General features: G+C 41.3%; 1 protein-coding gene across 1 annotated transcript in view; it reads left to right on the top strand.

The window, feature by feature from the left end:
- Positions 1 to 21,173, top strand: part of SPON1 (spondin 1) — a 305,960-nt gene that overhangs the window by 62,704 nt on the left and 222,083 nt on the right. Inside the window, exon 3 of the mRNA XM_017881549.1 lies at positions 17,372 to 17,505. Within this exon, the coding sequence (XP_017737038.1) occupies positions 17,372 to 17,505 (134 nt within the window). The remainder of the gene's footprint in view (positions 1 to 17,371; positions 17,506 to 21,173) is intronic.

Below are 21,173 nucleotides of genomic sequence, written 5' to 3'. Positions count from 1 at the left end.
ATTCAGGGACCTTATCCCCATCACAGGGCATGTGTCAGGGGTGTGACTTGGCTTCTTCAGTGCCCCATTACTCAAACCCCTAGCGGGAACACGCAGATGGACAGGTGCAGAGGTCGCGGGGAGTACTTTTGGGCTCCAAGCCCATGGCAGCATCTTGGGCTTGGGGTGAGTGCTTATAACTCTTGAAGCCCCAGTGGGTGTGTGTTACAGTGTGCTCTTTCAGCTTTGCCGTCTGCAGGTGGCTTGTGTTAATCAGCGCAATTAGACCCTCTGCCTTATCGCAAGAGCAGAGGGCTTTCCGTCTCCTGAGTTCTTGCCCAGTGTACCAGAAAAATTTGATCACAGGTGGGCTTGGAGCGTGAGTGCAAGGTTTTGTTGAGTGGTGGAGGTGGTGGTCAGCAAGATGGATGGGGGGCCAGAAGGGGCATGAAGTGGGAAGGTGGTCTTCCCCTGGAGTCGGGCTACCCAGTGGCAGACTCTCCTCTGACTGCCCCTGGCTGAACTCCCCTCAGAGTCTACATCGTTCCGCCATTGCTGGTCTGCTGGTGTCTGCTGGTGTGTTCCTCTGCTCCTCTTGACATCCAGCTGCTTGTGTGTGCTCCCGCTAAGGTCTCTTGGATTAATATGGGCACAGGATGGGGGGTGTGGCAGGCCAGAGTGGTCTTGGAAAATGCAACATTTGGGCACAAAAACAAGAGTGCCTGTTCTCACTTAGGTCCATGGGCACAGGCCCGAGGGTGGAGCCCTTGCCAGGGACCCCACTCTTCTCTACCCAGGGCTTCCCTGCCCTACTTTCGTATCACTGAGAAATGTGAGGACATTGTTGTGTGTGGAAGGTGCTGGCGTAACAGCTGGATTTGCATCCTTCAAAGTGACAGTATAGGTATAACAGGGCAGTCTGCTATGATGAGAACTAAAAAAATCTGGAGGCCATATCATCTGAATTCCTCATTTTAGGAAACTGAGCTCTAGAGAGGAAAAGTGACTTGGGCAAAGCCATGCAAATAATGGCAGAGGCAGGGCTGGTAGCAAACTATAGTAGGAAGAGATTGAGTCTTAAAGTAAGAGACTGGGAGTGCAGTCATTTATTCAGCAAACATGTACCCAGTTCCTGTTCCATGTCAGACCCAAGTCTAGGCACGGGGAACACAGAGTTAAATAAATCAGACAAAGCTTCTGCCCGCATGGAGCTTACGTTCTCATTCCTCCTCTTATAGCCACTCTACCACGGCAGTCCACCTACTTTGCCTTCATGAAACGATTTCCTCTTCTCTAAAAAGGGAGTAGTAATACCTCTTTAATTTTAATTAATTCATTTATTCATTCTACAAATATTCATCAAGTATATATGATGTGCCAGGCACAGTGCAAGGTGCTGGTGACCCAAAAGGAAGCAAGGTGGAACCAGCCCCTGCTTTCAGATATGACGAATTAGAGGCAAGATGGTTGTCATCTTAAATGTCCATCAGAATCACCAGAAGCCCGTAGGTGGTCACTGCTGCCCTGGCCCCATGCCCGGAGCTGTCAATTCCACTGCTCTGGGGTGGGGCTAGGCATCACTACTTTCACAAACCTTCCAGGTGGTTCTTATAGGGGTGGGGTGAAGAAGTGCCCGAGAGGCAAAGATAAAGGGTCTTGCGGGGTGGTGGCTCGGCAGGTAGAGGGTGCAGCCTATCAGACCTGGGCTCTTAGGGCTGGGAAATGCTTCCCAGAGGAAGTGACTCATCAGGTGAGACCATGAGTAGGATTAGTCCAGGAACAAGAAGTGGGAGCAGTTTCTTGGAAGGCCAGAGCCCCCAGAGGTTGCTCTGAGGGTAAAAGGGGTAACAGAGGTGGACCACAGTCCATAGACAAGAACTATGTCATTGTTCCTTTGCCTGTTTCTCTCACTTTGTTCTTTCCAACCCCACTCCCTTCCTCTTATGTTCTTTCTCCTACAATACACCATACTGACAGCACAACAGCTGATTCTCCAGCTTCTAATAATTATCTGAAAGAGCTTCCTCCTGTCATCCATCTCATGTCCACTGCTTCTCTGCAAGGCAGGAGCAAGCCTCCAGCTCCCTTCCCACAGCTCCCAGCTCAATTGCCTCCTTACAGCAGAGGGAAATGCTCTCTTTGCTACATGATTTGATCAGTGTATTCCCTCCAACCCTCCACCTTCAGGTGCACAAAGACAAAATGCATTCTTTTCAGATATTTGATTTGTTTGCAAGTAAGTGATCAGTACCCACCAGCTGATAACCACATTGGATGTGTTTGACCAATAGTCATTTAGTGTTACCATAAATCTATATCTTGATGAGAGATTCTTATTGTTAAATTAGATCAAAGTTTGGTATTTCCCAAGGGTGTAAGGAAATTCATGGATGTGTACCATATTCAGTAAGATATATGTCTATGCATGATGTCTGCCATGTCACTCTAAAACAAGAGGGAAATCTGACATGCTTTTATGTCCTAAAGAAGGAAGATATTCACTGACTTGTTTAAGCCTCTTCTGAAATAATCCTCCGCAGACCCTGAGCATATTCTCAAGGCAAGGGGGTGGGGGAAACGGGATACACAAACAGTTTTGATCCTGTGCCGATGTCTGCTGACTTAAGCAGAGAGCACAACAAGCTTCAGGGTTAAGGAAAGGATGACAGGGAGGTTGAGAAAGAAAAATCAGTCTGCTGGAAATGTCATTGCCTTAAGCGAGGGTGGAGGAGAGTTGGAGAGTCCTCTTCTACGTATATTCTTCTAAATGCATTGTAAAATGTTTTGAAGTGATACTATTTTTCCTGCCTGTGAGGTCATCCCACCTCGTCTCCTCCTCTCCTCCTCTCTCCCCATTTTTCTCATTTTTGGCTCTTTTGACATATAAGTGAGACCAGAAACAAAGGTTGTCATCTCATCCAGGCAGCCATTTGTCCATACTTGCCAGTAAACTGAATTTGCCAAGAGCTCCCACTCTGCGGTCTCTGGGAGAGGCAAGATGATAAACTTGTGCCTCTGATAAAGCCTGCAGCCTGGGATGATCTGGGCTGAGTGGGGAGGCTGAATCCATGGGAAACTTCATCCCTTGAGGAGACTCGTCTGGACTCCTCTCTGCCTGGAGGCACTGACTTTGTAAGAAATGAAGGAATGGGGTCGGGGTGGGGAGCATCCACAACTCAGATGTTTGAAGAGCCAGAGCTGCAAACAAAATCTGGCTAGGAACAGTTTTCTTCTCCGACTGACCTCACTAGATGCCTCTTTCCAAAATTCCAAGCCCTCTTGGGGCACACAGGGTCTTTCTGGAGGTTGGTGATGCCGTGGAAAGGTCACTAGGTTTGGATCCAAACTGCCTAGTGTGAGTTTACTATGAGCTTCAATAATCTGATCAAGTTCCAACATTTCTCTGAGTTTCAGTTTCTTCTGTGAGATGGAAAACACCATCCCTTCTCAGGACTGTTAGGGACTTTAAATAAGCTGACATAGTTAATACAAATAAACCACCAGCACAGTGACTGGGACACAGAAGGACCTCAGCAAACTGAGTTTTCGCTCCTTTTTCCTTTGCTAAATGAAATCAAACCATTGCAAACCCCATTAGCGTATAAGAGACATTCATTTGTCCATCCCTGAAGGTGTAAGCACAATGTAAAAAGGCTTCCCGAACTACTCAGGCGGAGCAGGATAGAGAGATCTATGTTTTGCTGAGCTGATCATAAATCTGAATGGAGTAATTATGTAAAGTATTCAAGAACAATTCAGTAAGAAGATGCCTCATCTGCCTTGATGGGCTTTTCAATTACTCATTTTTAGTACTGCATTATGCTGTTCTCTGGCAATAATTATTAACATTTCAACTGTACTGCTATATAAAACTTAAAAGGCTGATTTATTTCCTAGGCATTAGACTACATAGAATAAAATTCCCCAATTACATGGTTCTGTTTTGTAAAACCTGTTTATCGGTGATTTTCTAGTATTGAGTTGAAACTGACACCAGGTCCTCATGTGAAAAATAAGGGGACAGTGTGTTAGGTCCAGTGGTTATTAGCTTTGGGGTCATGGAGGATATTAATGCAGACCCCTTACGTGCTAGTCCTGGTTTCTGAATCTGTAAAATGGGGATAATTCCCACTCACAGGATTATTATTTGAAATAATGGATACAAAGTGTTAGCAAGAATGTAGACTCTGTGCTAGGTTTGTTGACTCACTCCTGTAATCTCAGCTCTTTGGGAGGCTGAGGCAGGAGGATTGCTTGAACTCAGGAGTTTGAGACCAACCTGGTCAACATAGACCTCATCTCTACAAAATACAAAAAATAAAAACTATTACCTAGGCGTGGTGGCATGTGCCTGTGATCCTAGCTACTAGTAGAGAGGATCGCTTGAGTCCAGGAGTTCAAGGTTATAGTGAGCTATGATCTTACCACTTCACTGTAGCCTGGGCACAGAGTGAGACCCTGTCTCAAAAATAAATGACAGTTTTAAAAAGAATATAGGGTATGTACTTATTAAACTCTAGATATTCTGAGATTTTCCCTGGCTTTTACATACAGCCAGTGAGAATCTTCCCACTTATTCAGTGTATATGCATCAATCACCCACAAGGCTCTAGGCACTCAAGATGCCACCAGGGTCCATTCTCTGATTGTCACTTCAGTAACTCAAAGTCACGGTCATCAAGCATCTAGCAGCTCCAGGTCCCCTTTCTGGGCTCTGTACACAGGAAATCTTTCATCATTGATGCATAGCCATTTTTCACATAAGGATGTGTCCTCACAGAGAGTTGGGTGACTTTACTCAAGGTCATTCAGTAGCTGAGGCAGAAATCAGACCTGGGTCTGCTGGCTCCAAAGTCCACGTGTTCTCTACCCATTACGCCATTCTACCTCTCAGGATTCCGGGAGGCACATTTCACCTGGTTTGAAGGATAATTTCTCCTCCTCTTCCTGGTTTGTCTAGAGGAGATAGCTCTTTTCTTATTGAGGATTACCTACTCCTGGTAAATTACCACTTCCTCTAAGTCTGTGTCTACTTTTCTCAGCATCTTCCGATTCTCACATGGAAGATAAGGCTTTCAATTTTAACTGAGGACTACACCATGATTCAGGCAGTGACCCCTACACACACACACACACACACACACACACACACACACACACAGGTGTGTGTGTGTGCCCAGCTCTACTGGACTGGAGCCTGTCCATTGTATTTGAGGCTCCCAAGCCAAACTGGATTTAGGTGCAGGCCAGCTGGGTGGGCTGGTGCCCTGGATACCAGTCTGTAAAGTGCACTAAAATGCTGCTGGAAACGTAATGCAGTGGAGAAAATGGTCTTTACCAGAATGGTTGAGAGCAAGCAGGACATGAGAATGATAATAATAATATTTATCAATGCACAGTGGTTATAATATACACAGTGATAGTTTTGTTGATAAACTTTCTCCTTAGTTCAGCTAAAACCAGGCTCTTGTCACATGACCAGGAAAGATTAGGCTTGTGGACACACAGAATGATGAGGAAAACATAATTTATTGGGTGAAAAGGAAAAATAACTCAGCAAAGTGAGAGAGAGTCCTCCTAGCAGGTTTCCCGCCTCACACATTGAATCCCAGGTCACCACACAGGAATGGGAGGGGCCAGGTTCCTCCCCACTGAACTTCCTGAGGCTCTACCCCGTCCTCCCAGTGCTCAGGTGGGCATTATTCAGAAAGAATCAGTCAGGAAAGGGTGGCTTCATCCAGGAAGAGTAGTCTGGTTTTTCAACCTTCAGGCTGTTTTAGGCTTAAAGATGGGGTTTTGCTGGGGACCCTTGGCTGCCTCCTGTCTCTATTGGTTTTGTGCCAGAAGCTTCTCTAACAACTTTGTATATGAATTCATATAAACACTTCTGGCCCATTGAAGTAGATGCTATTATCAGTCCCCATTTTACAGATAAGGAGAATCAGTTCAGAAAAGTTAAGGAACTTGCCAGAGTCACACCAGTAATAAATAGGCTGTTGGACTCTCCCAGGCCTTTGTATTGCCTCCTGGTAGGGGGAAAACCCCCAGGAGCACTTAAGTGACAAGAGCTGGTATCTCAGAGACCTTCCAGGCCTCTTAGTTGCTGGGTGAGGTATGCGGGTTTAGGGCAGCAGTTGAACTGCTCAGGGTAATAGAGTGAGCAGTGCTGAGCCAGCAGTCTGCCTGTCCTCCTTCTCCCACGCAGCACTCAGCCTCTCCTCCAAATGAATGTTGGGCAAATATTTAGAGAATATCGTTTTGAAAGGGGGCCAGGTTATTAGCCTGCCCAGGGGGCCTACGCGTCTTGGCCCAGCCTTGCTCCGAAGCCTGGCCTGCTGTTTTTGCTCCTAATATGTGAAACAACCCACATAGCGCGGAGGATTAATCTGCTTTTGGGGGAGAAATGCAATCTGGTGGTTCTCGGGACTAAACTTCTGTGGATTGGATGCCACATGCCCAGTGCCAGAGGGTCCGCCAATGGTGTTCATGGCCACATCACCTCCCCCACAATCCCACGTGCTTCTCAAGTCTGGGAAGCACAGGGTACACTCCCAGGAAGAGAAAATAAAGCAAGTGTGATTTTAAAAGATGAATAAGATGAAGGTAAGAATCCGTTTGAAGAGCTGCTAGTGCAAAAAGGGATGCTAGTTCAGAGAAATGCAAATCAAAACAACAATGAGGCACCACCTATGAGCAGTCAGAATGGCTATTGTTAAAAAGACAAAAAATGACATGCTGGCAAGGCTGCGGAGAAAAGGGAACACTTATACACTATTGGTGGAAATGTAAGTTAGTTTGGCCACTGTGGAAAGCAGTTTGGAGATTTCTCCAAGAACTAAAAACAGAACTACCATTTGATCCAGCAATCCCATTACTGGGTATATATGCAAAGGAAAATAAATTGTTCTACAAAAAAGACATGAGCATTCATATGTTCATTACAGTACTATTCACAATCTCAAAGACATGCAGTCAACTTAGGTATTTGTCAGTGGTGAATTGGATAAAGAAAATTTGGTACATATACACCATGGAATACTACACAGCTATAAAAAGAACAAAGTCTGTCCTCTGCAGCAATATGGATGCAGCTGGAGGACATCATCCGAAGCAAATTAACTCAGGACGAGAAAACCAATACCACATGTTCTCACTTGTAAGTGGGAGCAAAACATTGGATTCGTATGGACATAAAGATGGAAACAATAGACACTAGGGGCTACTGGAGCGGGGAGAGATTGATGGGGGAACGTCTGAAAAACTATCTTTTGTGTACTGTGCTTACCACCTGGTTGATGGGATCATTCGTAATAAACCTGCACATGTACGCCCTGAAGTTGAAATCATATTTTTTTAAAAGGATGCTAGTAACTTGTGGAAGTTAGGCTGGAAGATGGGGTATTTTAGGGAAAAGGACAGGATTTAAGCCTAAATCTTTACAGCTTAGAAGAGAGGCCACTGACAAAAAGTACGCTGAATAACGCAGCCAATGCAGCCATTCAAATTATGTTTCTGATAAGTTCAGAAAAACCTGGAAAAATATTGAGGGTCCTAGGACAAATGGGAAAAAAAAAGACACGTTTATATAAACAAAATCAGCACCACTATTAACAAATTTTAAAGAATACATGGAGAAAAGGCTAGAAGGAAACAAACCAAAATTATTCAAACAGTGGAGGATTTTTTTTTTCTTTACTTTTCTGTCCTGGTTAACTTTTCTATGATAAACTTTTTAAAGCAATAAGGGCAAAATCTTTACTTAATTTTAAAAAATCTATATTGAAAGCTCTTTCATAAAAGACAAAAGCAACTGTCTTTCCTTCCATGACTTTCAGATTGAAAAAAAATACACATAGGAAACTACTAAGAGGTGATTTAATGACTCAGATTATTTTCTTTGGATTCTCTCTCAGGTTTTACTGAAATAGTTAGAAAGCCCTTCCTGGGCAGATTCAGCAATAATAAACTGCATTAATTTCACTTCCAGAAAAAACTTAAGATGTCAAATTTAGCTAAATGGGATCATAATAGCCCCAAATTATAAACAACAAAATGTTCAACACACTGAGGTTTGTTAGGTAAAATGTGGATCAAACATAAGATGGACTATTATGCTGCCATTAAAAAATTTATTGGGATTGTATGTTAAATGGAAGAGAAATATGTTCATGATATGTTGTGAAATGAAAAGACGAGTTACACCATAAGAAGCATACTTTAATCCTGTCTTTTAGAATTGCATTTTTGTATGTGTATGTATGCATAATCTAAAATGATATACACCAAAATATTAATAACTGTCTTAGGGTGGTAGAATGATCAGGAATGTTTGTTTCATATTTTTTGCTCCCTATGTTTTCTGATTTTCTACGATGAACAAATATCTATATGGAGTAATTATAAGCTTATTTCTGCTTCCCCTCTTAAGAGTGTCTTCCTCCCATGTTAGCCAGCCTGTGGTGTTAATGCTTCCCTCTGGGGATGTGGGCCACAACTGGTTAGGAGAGGGATGCACGGCATACAAGGGGAACCATGACATACCGAGGGCCTGTTAACAGCTGCTGGCTGCTTCATCAATACTATCTCATCTGTTGTTTCTGTCCACCAAGCAAGATGGATATTGTCATCCTCATTTTGCAGATGGGAAAACAGATCTAGAGAAGTCAAGTAGCTTTGTGTGGTCAAAGTCATCTAATTAAAAAGTTGCAGAGCCATGATTTAGTCCCAATCTACCTGCCTCAAACATTCATCTACTTTTTACTCTACCACGATACCTCTAGAGAAGAAATATTTACAAGGTGCTATCATAGCACATATCTTCCCTCATTCCTCATCCTGGTCCCTAACTTCAGTGTCCCCTACACTCCCTGACTCAACAGTTCATATTTAGATGTCCCAGTGCCCTGTTCTTCAGACCCAGCCCACCCAGTACCCACATACCCAGACCAGAAGCTGCTGTTCTCCATTGGGAGTTATCACACCACTATCCCTGATAGGAATCCTTGGTCGTGGTGCCTAAGCATTGACCACTGAGTCCCCTGAGTTGTTCCCTTAATCACATCTCACATCCCCCACAGAAAATGTCCCTTCTTATCCCAAGGCCCAGTTTCTAAGACTAGCCTCTCCTGCTTGCTCTGCTCTAAGCCCATGTTCATGGGACCAGTTTCCTGCTATGGATGCTGTTCCAAGTTCCTGTTCTATTCTGACTTCTCCTTGATTCTCATGTGGGAACTGGAGCCCTGACCTGACCACTAGTCCTAACCTCTGTGTCTGGGGCTCTGCTTCCTGAAGACAAATGTCCCAGATACCACTTACGTGGACTTTGGAATAGTATTCTCCTGGATGTCTCACTGCCATGGCCCACCCACGTGTTAGAACGCTTGCAACTTCATCTGGGACCTTGATGTTGTTCAGGCTCATCTCTTGAGGCTTGGTCTGTTGGACCAGAAAGTGTGAGGAGGCGACTTATCAAGGGAGACAGTCCAGATCAGATCTGAGGAGGGGAGTCAAGATTAGATTTAGGGAAGAAGGGTTGTGTGTTCAGATCTGAAAAAGAAAAGCCCATAAATAGGCTGAGGGATGAGTAGGAACCCTCAGAGTAAAGATGGGTCCTGATATAGATTTCAAAATGGGTATGGCATGTGATTTAGGACTGTGTTCACTGAAAAGTTTTAGAAGCCTAGAAAAATCATTCTATTAGCTTAAAATGCCCCTGATATTTGAAAAGGCATATTCATGACCAGATACCCAACCAGTTGCTTTAACTGTAGGCTGACAAGTATTGGGGAATCAAACCTTGTCTACCTGTCTAAACTTGGTGGATATCTGGGAGGTCTCACCTGGCTGGATGGGAACCAGTCATAGATTGAGATTTGTCCCCCTCTTGCAGGGAGCCAAGCAGCTGCCTTACCAGCAAATTTCTCCCAAAGTGACTTTAAACTTAAGAAGGTTTATTTAAACCTATATATAAAATAGAAATGTTATCACTGGAATGTTGTAATTAGGTCCTTTAAAAATATTAAGCTGGGTGTGGTGGCATATACCTATCATCCAAGCTACTCAGGAGGCTGAAGCCAGAGGATTACTTGAGCCCAGGAGTTCACAGCCAGCCTGGGCAACACAATAAGATCCCATTTATAAAAAGAAAAATTTATAACCTCTTCATCTAAAGTAGTACATCATCACTGTTGAAAATTTAGAAAACACAAAAATTATACAAAGGAAATAAAATCACCCATAATGTTATTACTAGACACAACCACTCCATTGTAATATGTTTTAACTTTCTGTCTTAGGTAAAAAGAAACCACAGATTGAAATGAATGACTGTCATTTAGTTGGTAGCTAACATGGTAGGATCCTGAGACCCACTCTAGATGACAATGAGTGTGGAGACATTTGGGATTGCAAGGAAGTTTGAGAGCAGGTTCTGATAGGCACAAGGCTTTTAGAAGAAGCTGATATTTTCTGAGAAGCAAACAATGTTTGGAGGATTCTCTGGATCCAGGGAAATAACTCCTTCTGTTCAATGCTTAATTACCATCTGGCAACTGAGGTTGTGGATAAACATCCGTGTTTACCTGAAGTAGCTTCTATGGATTGGAGAACATTCTTTTTTGTTTCAGTTCTGGGCCAAGGGTCTTAGTCTTATGTCCCTATGGGACCTTGGTCAGAGTTCACCTGAAAGGAGCATGAATTTCAGACAGCCCTGGATCTGAATCCAGACAGATCACTCTGAACTCCAGCTCCTCATCTGTAAAATCTTCTATTCCTATCAAAGGTCCAATGATATGACCACACTAAGTACCTGGCAGATAATAAATGTTAACTAAATATGAGTTTAACTCTTTTGGCTTTCCCAGTGTAGTCACCCAGAAGCTTCCCAAGGATTTTAAAGACTTAGGATTAAAAATTCCTGCCAAAGTTCTCTGCGACCATGAGCAAACAGGGTCCTCTCTGGACTCACTATTCTGCAAGTCCAAGAAAATCACATTATTTGGAAACCTACCCTCACATCAACAAAGCTGCAGAAGGGAGTCTAGGAACCTGTTAAGAAAATATGAAGCAAAAGTACTATTCACTTTTGTCAAGTACTTGTGTGTATGTTGGAGTGGAGTGGGGTCTTTTGTTGTGGGCTGGTCCAGTGTGTGTAGTTTCATGGGACTAGGATTGGCTAGAGAGAAATTTCCTGCCTATCATTAAAGAAAATGGCACAATTAGGAGGGACTGTAGCATAGGGGAAAGAGCATGGACATTATGGCCAAGTAGGGCTGACCTCAAGTCCCAGCTCTGCCATTCTGGGACTTCGGACAGGTTGTTGAACCTGTCTGCATGACAGTAGTTTCCTAAGGGGTGGGTTTAATAATGCTTATTTTTCAGTGTTCGAGGGAATTGAAATAATATATGTAAAGGTCTTCATCAAGAGCAAGTGCTAAAAAATGCTAACTATTATTATTATCAAAGCTATTAATAACCATCTAGGGAAACAGTCCAAATTCAGAATGAAGTCCAGGAAATTATCTAATTAAAGGAGCTGAGACACATGTTGTTGCCAAGTCATACAGACAGGAACCTCACAACCAAAGGGAGGAGGCAAGTACACTTAGTTCTTTTTTTTTTTTTTTTTAAGACAGGGCCTCACTCCATCACCCAGACTGGAGTGCAGTGGCACAATCACAGCTCACTCTAGCCTCAACTTCCTGAGTTTAAGCAGTCCTTCTACCTCAGCCTCCCAAGTACCTGAGACTACAAGTGTGCACTATCACAGCTGGCTAACTTTTTATTTTTTTATAGAGATGGGGCCTCACTATGTTAGCCAGGCTGATCTTGAACTCCTAAGCTCAAGCAGTCCTCCTGCCTTGGCCTCCCAAAGTGCTGGGGTTACAGGCGTGAACCACCATGCCCAACCTACTACACTTCATTCTTACAGTACACACTTACATGTACCAGCTACCTTGCAAAGTGATGATGAAATGATGACTATTTTTAAAAAGGCTTTGGAAATAGGAATTGACCAGGCTTTGGCAGGAGAAGACACATGACCAGTATAGACCGTGCAGGAAGCAAAGAGGGAGATGGCACAATGTGAGGCTAGAGGCAGGAACTATCCTCTGTGTAGGATTTCAGTCTTGATTCTAAAAGCAATGAAAAACTGTTGAAATATTCTGAGGAAGGAGATATTATATTGTAATGATATTTGTGCTTTTAAAAGGCCACTGTGGCTTGTAGTATAGGTAACAAATTGGAGAAAGACGAGGGAATATATAAAGATAGTTAGAATGATTTTACATTAGTTCAGAGAACAAATGATGTAGCTTAGCCCAGGGTAATAGTAAGAATGGTGGTAGATGTTCAGGAGATATTTGGAAGGTAAAATGGACAACATTTAAATATGGAAGATGAAGGCAAGGAAGAGCCAAGGGTGACCTCCAGTGTTTCCGACTTGCACAATTGGAGTAGGACCAGGTTAGAGGGAAGATGGTTAATGGTTAGGTTAGTTATTAACAGGGTAGATTTGAGATGTTTCTGATATATCCCAAGGTAAGTGCAAGTAAAAGATAAAGTTGGAGATACATGGACTCAGAGAAGCAGCCAACACTAGAAATATAAACGAATGAATCATCTATACAGAGGTAGTAATTAAAGCCATGAGTTGGATGAGATCACCTACAGAGAAAGAATCAAGTCAGAACAGGAGAGGGTTTACAACTGAGCCTTGAGCAATTTCAAATTTAAAGGCCAGTAGTGGAAGATGAGCAGCCAAAGAAAGTAGAGAGAGTGGATGGGGGAAGTTAGGGGAGGTCACCAAGAAGGAGCTATGGCACAGAAGGCAAGGGAGGAGAGCCAGTTGAGAAGAAGGACTATATAGGATACATTGGATTAAGCATTGCAGAAGCTTAGCTAGAGTTATTTTTGTAGTGCAATGTGGCCTGAAAATACACAGAACTGGGTTGAGGAATAAGTGGGAGGTGAAGTGAAGACAGTAAGTATAGGTACCTTTTTCAAGTAATTTGATTGTGAAGAGAGAGAGATAAGACCATAACTAGAGGGGGATGAAGGGTTAAGTAAGGTCTCAGCTTTTAATGGGAGAGATTTGAAAGTGCTTAAAAGATGAATGAGAGCAATTCAGTTGGAGCATAAATTGAATCTGGAGAAGAATAAGGAGATAATTGTTAGAGTTGGGAAGAAGGGATGGGACCAAGAGAGTGCAGTATTAGTAAAAAAAAAAAAAAAAATAGTCTAACAGAGCAGTGGAATGTAATAGAAAGCCCGGAAATAGACTCACACTAATATAGTCAACTGATCTTTGACAAAGGAGCAAAGGTAATATAATAGAGCAAAGAGAGTCTTTTCAACAAATGGTGCTGAAACAACTGCATATCCACGTGTAGGAAAAAAAAAAGAGAATCTAGACACAGACCTGACACCCCTCACAAAAATTAACTCAAAATGGATTACAGACCTAAGTGTAAAATGCAGAACTATAAAACTCCTAGAAGACAACACAGAAGAAAACCTAGATGACATTGGATATGGCAGTGATTTTTTAAGTACAACACCAAAAGCATTATCCATGAAAGAAATAATTGATAAGTTGGACTTCATTAAAATTTAAAACTTTTGCTCTGTGAAAGACACTGTCAAGAGAATGAGAAGACAAGCCACAGATTTGAAGAAAGTATTTGCAAAACACAAGTCTGATAAAGAACTGCTATCCAAAGTATGCAAAAAAAACTCTTAAAACTCAACATTAAGGGCCAGGTGTAGTGGCTCATGCCTGTAATTCCAGCACTTTGGGAGGCCAAGGCAGGCAGATCACTTGAGGTCAGGAGTTCAAGACCATCCTGGCCAACATGGTGAAATCCTGTCTCTACTAAAAATACAAAAATTAGCCAGGTGTAGTGGCGCACGCCTGTAATCCCAGCTACTTGGGAGGCTGAGGCAGAAGAATCACTTGAACCCGGGAGGTAGGGGTTGCAGTGAGCTGAGATTGTGCCACTGCACTCTAGCCTGGGCAACAGAGCGAGACTCTATCTCAAAAATAAAATAAAATAAAAAACGGCTGGGTGTGGCAGCTCACGCCTTTAATCCTAGCACTTTGGGAGGCCAGGGTGGGTGGACCACTTGAGGTTAGGAGTTCAAAACCAGCCTGGCCAACATGGTGAAACCCCATCTCTACTAAAAATACAAAAAAATGAGACGTGGTGGAGGGCACCTGTAATCCCAGCTACTTGAAAGGCTCAGGCAGGAGAATTGCTTGAACCCGGGAGGTAGAGGTTGTACTGAGCTGAGATGGTGCCACTGCACTCCAGCCTGGACAATAGAATGAGACTTCATCTCAAAAAAAAAACAAAACAAAACCTCAACATTAAGAAAGTGAACAACCCAAATAAAAAATGGTAAAAGACCCAAACAGAAACCTCACCGAAGAAAATATACAGACAGCAAGTAAGAATATAAAAATATGTTCAACATCATACCTCATTAGGGTGTTACAAATTAAAACAATAATGAGATACCACTATACATCTATTAGAATGGCCAAAATCCAACTCAGTGACAACACCAAATCCTGTGGAGGATGTGGAACAACAGGAACTCTAATTGTTGCTGGTGGAAATGCAAAATGGTAAAGCTACTTTGGAAGACAGTTTGGCAGTTAAGTCTAAATATACTACTACCATATGATCCAGCAATTGTGCTCCTTGGTATTTACCCAAATGAACTAAAAATTTTATGTCCACACAAAAACTTGCACATGGATGTTTATAGCAGCTTTATTCATAATTGCCAAAACTCAGAAGTAACCAAGATATCCTTCCGTAGGTGAGTGGATAAACTGTGGTACTTTCAGACAATCAGATGTTATTCAGTGCTAAAAAAGAAATGAGCTATTAAGTCATGAAAACACAGAGAGGAAACTTAAATGCATATTACTAAGTGAAAGAAGCCAATCTGGAAAAGCTATATACATACTGTATGATTCCAATTCTATAACATTCAGGAAAAGGCAAAACTGTGGAGATAGAAAAGATTAGTGGTTGGGAAGAACAAGGGATGAATAAGAAGAGCACAGAGGATTTCTGGGCCAGTGAAACTATTTTGTATGATACTACAATGGTGGATACATCTCATTATACTTCGTCAAAACCCATAAAATGTACAATACCAGGAGAGCAGCATAATGTAAATTGTGGACTTTGAGGGATAATGATATGTTAATATAGGCTCATTGATTGTAACAAATGTATCATTCTGATATAGGATGTTGATAGTGAGGAAGAGTGTGTGTGTGTGTGTGTGTGTGTGTGTGTGTAGGGGTGAAGGGACAGGGAATATGTGAGATAACCCTGTACTTTCCACTCCATTTTGCTGTGAACCTAAAACTGCTCTAAGAAAATAAAATTTATTAATGTTTTTTAAAAAAATGAAGTTAGATCCCTACTCTATCATATTTAAAAAATAAATAAATAAAACAAACTCCAAATGGATGGAAGACCTAAATGTGAAAGGGAAAAGTATAAAGCTAATGAAAGAAAATATTGAAGAATACCTATATGATCTAGTTTCTTTAGGCAAGATCATAAAAGTGCTAGCCATAGGAGATAAGTTGATGAATTTGACTAGATGAAAGTTATTTCTGTTAAATGAGGAATTCCAAAGGTAACAGTAACCTCTGGGTGCCAGAAAGGAAGAGATATGTATAAATAATGAGGTATTCATATCTAGAAAATCCCCAGAACAACAAGAAAAAGACAATAAAATCCACTGGCAAATATTTTGAGTAGACAATTTGCAGAAAGGCAGACCTGATAAATTTGTGAAGATGATCAAATATGCTAATATTGAGATACTACATTATAAGCATCAGATTGGAAACAATTAGAAAGTCTGGTAATAACAAGTACTGGTGAGGATATGGGGGAAATTAGGAACATTAGTACATAGCTGATAGAATAAAAGGTATAGCTATTCTGCAGTACTTAGTGAAATTAATATGACTATACCCACAACTTAGCAATCCTACTACATTGTCAGTCTTGCTGAGAAACTGATCACAAATACAGCAGCATGAGGTTCTTCATTACATCAATATTTGTGGAGACAAGGAACTAGAAGTCAGCTAAGTGCCTCTCACTGGAAGAATGGTTACATAAAATGTGATCTATGCATACAATGGAATACTAGGCAACAGTCATAAACAAATTACATTTACATGTAGTAACACTGACATAGCTCAAAAAAGCATAAAGTTGAATGAAAGAACCATTAAAACACAAAACAATTCTAAGTAATACACACACACTGAGAACAACACACATTAAATACTTAGGAGTGAGTGCTAAGTAGAGGAGGAAAAAAGTAGGATAAAGAGTATAAAGATAAAAAGTAATAGAAAATGGTCTTTGCTTTGTCCAGTGATAAAATTACATGATAAGCTATGGAGTGTGAGTGCCTTCATTCCTTTTGTCTGTTGTCCTAAAAAGGAATTTTTTAAAGTAAAATAAATACAATATAGATATAATAATTTAATAAGATTGTGTTTTGAAGATTAATTCAGATAAAGCACTTAATGCCTAACACATATTAAACACTCAACTAATATTATCTATTAATGCTATCAACACCATGGTCCAGCTGCTACCAATCCATTGGAGTTGGCACTTAAAACCAATTGGATTTAGATTATTTTCCCCCAAAAGATCCTTTCAGGTCTAATATACTATAGTTCTGCCAGAGGGATAGGCAAGTACCACAGGAGGCCCAGAAGCAACAGGCAGGAGAAAAGCTGGAACATCCTTGGGGAATGGGAAAGGCTACCATCTTGTTTGTAGCATCATAGGAAACTTTGATGGTTAATTTGGGAGAATACTGATTAGTAAATATAATGCACAAATTAAAGAAGTAGGAACTGCACTAGTAAAAAGTGCTATGAAGCTGGGAGACTTTATATACTTTGCTATACTTCCTCTAAAAGGGTGTTTTTAACATTTTAAGTTACAAAATTGTAGCTGAGTTACAAAGTTTTGCTATATAGTGTTTGATTTGGAGTACCCCTTCCCCATCCTCCTCCTTCCCCAAAGTGGGACACAGGTTGTTCTACTGAAATAAGCAAGATCATCACCTAGTGGTTAATTCCTCAAAGTGCTGACACAAGAATTGGTCCCAGAGAGCAAAGATGTGCCCAATCCATGTCCTCATACAATGTTAATTCATTCAACAAGCATTGACTGGGACTTTATGCCAAGCACTATTCTGGTGCCTGGGGATACAGAGTTGCTAACACAAAATGACAAGTTTAAAAATAAAATTAAGGAAGTACCAACTTAGAAGCTTAAGCGCCCTCTCAAAATGATGTTGCATGTATTTATTTCCCACTGGTTTTCCGTAGATCATAGACGAAGAAGAAACACAATTTATGAGCAATTGCCCTGTTGCAGTCACTGAAAGCACTCCACGGAGGAGGACGCGGATCCAGGTGTTTTGGATAGCGCCACCAACAGGAACAGGCTGCGTGATTCTGAAGTAAGTAAACATGGAATCCTTCCCTGCAGTTTATCAAAGACTTTGTGGTGTGATTGCAGGAAAAAACAAAAGTTCGTTACTGAGGATCAGAAAGTTGCATCATCTCTCTGCCCTCCCTTATCTGAATTCTCAATAGCACCATAGACTATCATTGGCTCCATAAAGATTCATTTGCTGGAATCTATGTTCATCAAATAGGATGTTTCTCTTGGCCACCCTGTCCTACTAGAGATAATTATATTAGGGCTGGTTAAGAAAAATTACAAATCAGGTGAAGATAATCTTTTGACTTTTTCCACCTGGAATTTGACACTTTTTTCTTTTCTCAGAGCATACAGCCCCTAGAATCCTTAAACTATGCTTAGGCTGCCCTGAGACCCACATGTGACCTCCATTAGCCCTGAGCTCTGCTTTATGGTGCTACCTTCTTCCTTGCCCATCAAAATGGCCCTCTGGTGCCACTTCCTATCTTGCTTGTTGACCCTCCTTTCAGTGAATTATAATAGGTGATAAAAGGTATTAACCAGCCAAAACAGTTTTCCTCTGAAAGGTAGTGTTGTCTCAACCTGTTATCTCCAAACTTATGTGCCACAAAATGATGGTTTGGGAAATGGAAATAGATGGGCAGGAAAACAATTTCCGTGGTCAAATGTTTGCAGAATGCTATGCACTAAATACCCTTCTTACAGATTCACAGCACTAGCATAATGAAGGTTTTGCAAAGTCCTGGCAAAAAATAAAAATCTGCTTAATTTGGTTTCACCCAGTATTTTCCAAACTTACTTGATTGTAAAGCTCCTTTTTTATGGTGACATCTATTAACATTCACAGTTTGGTGAAACACAGCCATAATTTATTTTAAATAGGTTTGAAGTCCTATATGGAATGATGCTTAGAATGTTAGGATTTCATACCAGCAAATTAGTCATGGATAGATGGACATGGTTCCAGTCCTAGCATCCAGAAGTCACTGTTTTTTTTTAATGGAAGTAGGCACTGAGACCTTCCCAACAGTCTCTTTTTTAAATCCTTGAAGGTCTTATTTATGTATTTGGTTCATTTGTCAAATACAATCATTTTGACACACTTACAACTGTGGTTAACTCCAGCCCACCCCTGAGGAGATGGTGATAAGAAAGCCCACCTAGGCATTGCAGTCCCTGTAGTTCCTAGACTTCCATTGTGCTTGGCTTATGGGAAAAACCCCACAGAGTCTCTGAAGCATCTGTCCATTGTCCAGACTCAGCCCTGTCGTTGTTTGGCCTCCCTTTGCTGCCATCTGTCTGGACATTATTTGTTTCTTTCTTAGTTTAATGCAAGCTGAGCATCCTTCCTCAGTTTCCTTGAGCAGTTTGGCTCTTGGAATTAATCTACACTGGTCATTAAGAAAAAATCAGTAGAATTTTAAAACATGAAATCGTGTCTATAAATGTCAATATATAACATGTCTATAGTATCTAGTTAAAATGTGGGAGATGGCCTTGTGGAAATGAACAAAGACCCCTGAAATGAGAACAGAGAGTGTGTGTTCAGAGCCTGCTGTATAACAAGGGAGTCAGCTGCCATTACTAGCATTTGGCAAAGTCTCAAAGGCAGGCAGAGGACTGGGAAAGCCTTCTAGTGAAAACAAGAGAAGACTGATTGGAGGTTCCTTGGTATGAGGAAGCTGGAGGCAGGCTAACTACAAGTGGAGCATCTTATGCGATTGGTTTGGAGGGCATATTTGGCTTTCTCTGGTTAGTTCTGAGTTGAAAGTGGGGGAGGTGGTGAGGGCAAAAAATAGAGCGGTTGACAGTTCCTTGGACAAATCCTGATATTCTGTGTCGATTGGTGGGGCCCAGAGACTGGAGGTCAGAGTATTATGGTCATTGGGATAAATGGCCTTGCTATTGTCTGTTAGTATATTCACTCTTAGCCCAGAGACTGGGTTCCCAGCTTGGCCCTCAGTGCCCATCCCACTACCCATGACAGCCCAGTGGCTCCACAGAGCCTGGAGCTCTAAAGAAAATGGGTTGAAAATGTCAGATCTATGTGAAGAGTCTTCCTGCTCTAAAAGCTCTTATTCCTCTGGCCCAGATCTCTAGTTTTCTTTGATTTGTTGTTCTTACAACCCAGAAGCATTAGATCTTTTTGGTGGAAGCCAGAAGGGCATCTATTGTTTACCCATTAACAATCAATGTATATGTACATATGTTTATCCATTAACAACATGTATGGCTTGTTCATTCATTCATTCTTCCAACAAATGCAACTGAGCTTCTATTAGCCCAGGCATCCAGGATATACACAATGGAGGTATGTTCTTGACCCTGGAGGTTCTTACAAGTCAGATAAGGGAGAGAGAAAAAGTCAACCAATGCTTTCTGTGTACCAAGAACTCAGCGCACATCTCGCAGGCTTTGTCTAATTTGATCTTCACAGAAAACTACTCCCATTTTACAGAGGAGGAGACAAGCCCTGGGGAAATTAGGCAAGTTTTTTGAAGTCATGAATCCATTTAACATTAAACTCCATGTTCTGCCTTTCTTTTATTTATTTTTTCTCTGAAGGAGTCCTATATAAGCTAACTATTTATTAAAGAAATAGTAATTGTATGGGTAGGACATAAATGCATTCACATTGTAAAATTTCAAACAATACAAAAAGTAGTGAAATATGGAATAAAGAAAAAGTTAAAAATCCACGGCATCTTAGCCGGGCTCAGTGGCTCATGCCTGTAATCCCAGCACTTTGGGAGGCTGAGGCAAACAGATCACTTGAGGTAAGGAGTTCGAGACCAGCCTGGCCAACATGGCAAAACCCCATCTTTACTAAAAGTACAAAAATTAGCTGGGCATGGTGGTGCGCACCTGTAGTCCCAGATACTCAGGAGGCTGAGGCAGGAGAATAACTTGAATCTGAGAGGTGGCAGTTGCAGTGAGCTGGGATTGTGCCACTGCACTCCAGCCTAGGTGACAGAGTGAAACTCCATCTCAAATAAATAAACAAACAAACAAATAAATAAAATCCATGGCATCTCTCTCAATTCCAGTTTTCTACACAAAGGCAACAATAGAATCAATTTGGTTTGTATGCTTTAGACTTATCTCTGCTTTTACATTTACGAAGGTAATCATAAAAGTACATAGTTTCATTCCTGTGGGAATTTAAGGTTAAACAAATGGTATCATGTTATGCATAATGCCCTGAACTTGAATGGTTTTTCACTAAATAAAATATATTAGAGATATGTCTGGGTCAGTACATACAAAGCTACCTCCTTTTGTTTTTTAACTGCTGCATGTCTATGGTATGGATGTTAATTATTCCAAAGTTAATGGACATTTAGATTGTTTCTGGTGTCTTACTGTGACAAATAATGCTATGATGAATATCCTGATACTTGCCTATTGAGCAAATTTCCAAGTTTTTATCCACAGTAGATGCCAAGAAATGGGATCATAAGGGATGCACATTTGTAATTTTATTAGATGCTGCCAGATTTTTCTCCAGAAAGCTTGCCAACTTAAACACTCTCCCTGACAGTGAACAAGAGAGCCTAAATCTTTACTTGCTCAATGGCACTTGGTATTATCAATCTTTAAGATTCATAAAGATTGTGTGAATGGCCCATTCATATTCTTGTCCATTTTTTAATAATCTGTATTTTAAAATTGATTTATATGGCT

Source organism: Rhinopithecus bieti, unplaced genomic scaffold (assembly GCF_001698545.2).
Source record: "Rhinopithecus bieti isolate Rb0 unplaced genomic scaffold, ASM169854v2 scaffold_11944, whole genome shotgun sequence".
Taxonomy (NCBI): domain Eukaryota; kingdom Metazoa; phylum Chordata; class Mammalia; order Primates; family Cercopithecidae; genus Rhinopithecus; species Rhinopithecus bieti.
Note: the sequence above shows the minus strand (reverse complement) of the source record. Positions and strands in the feature narration are given on the sequence as shown.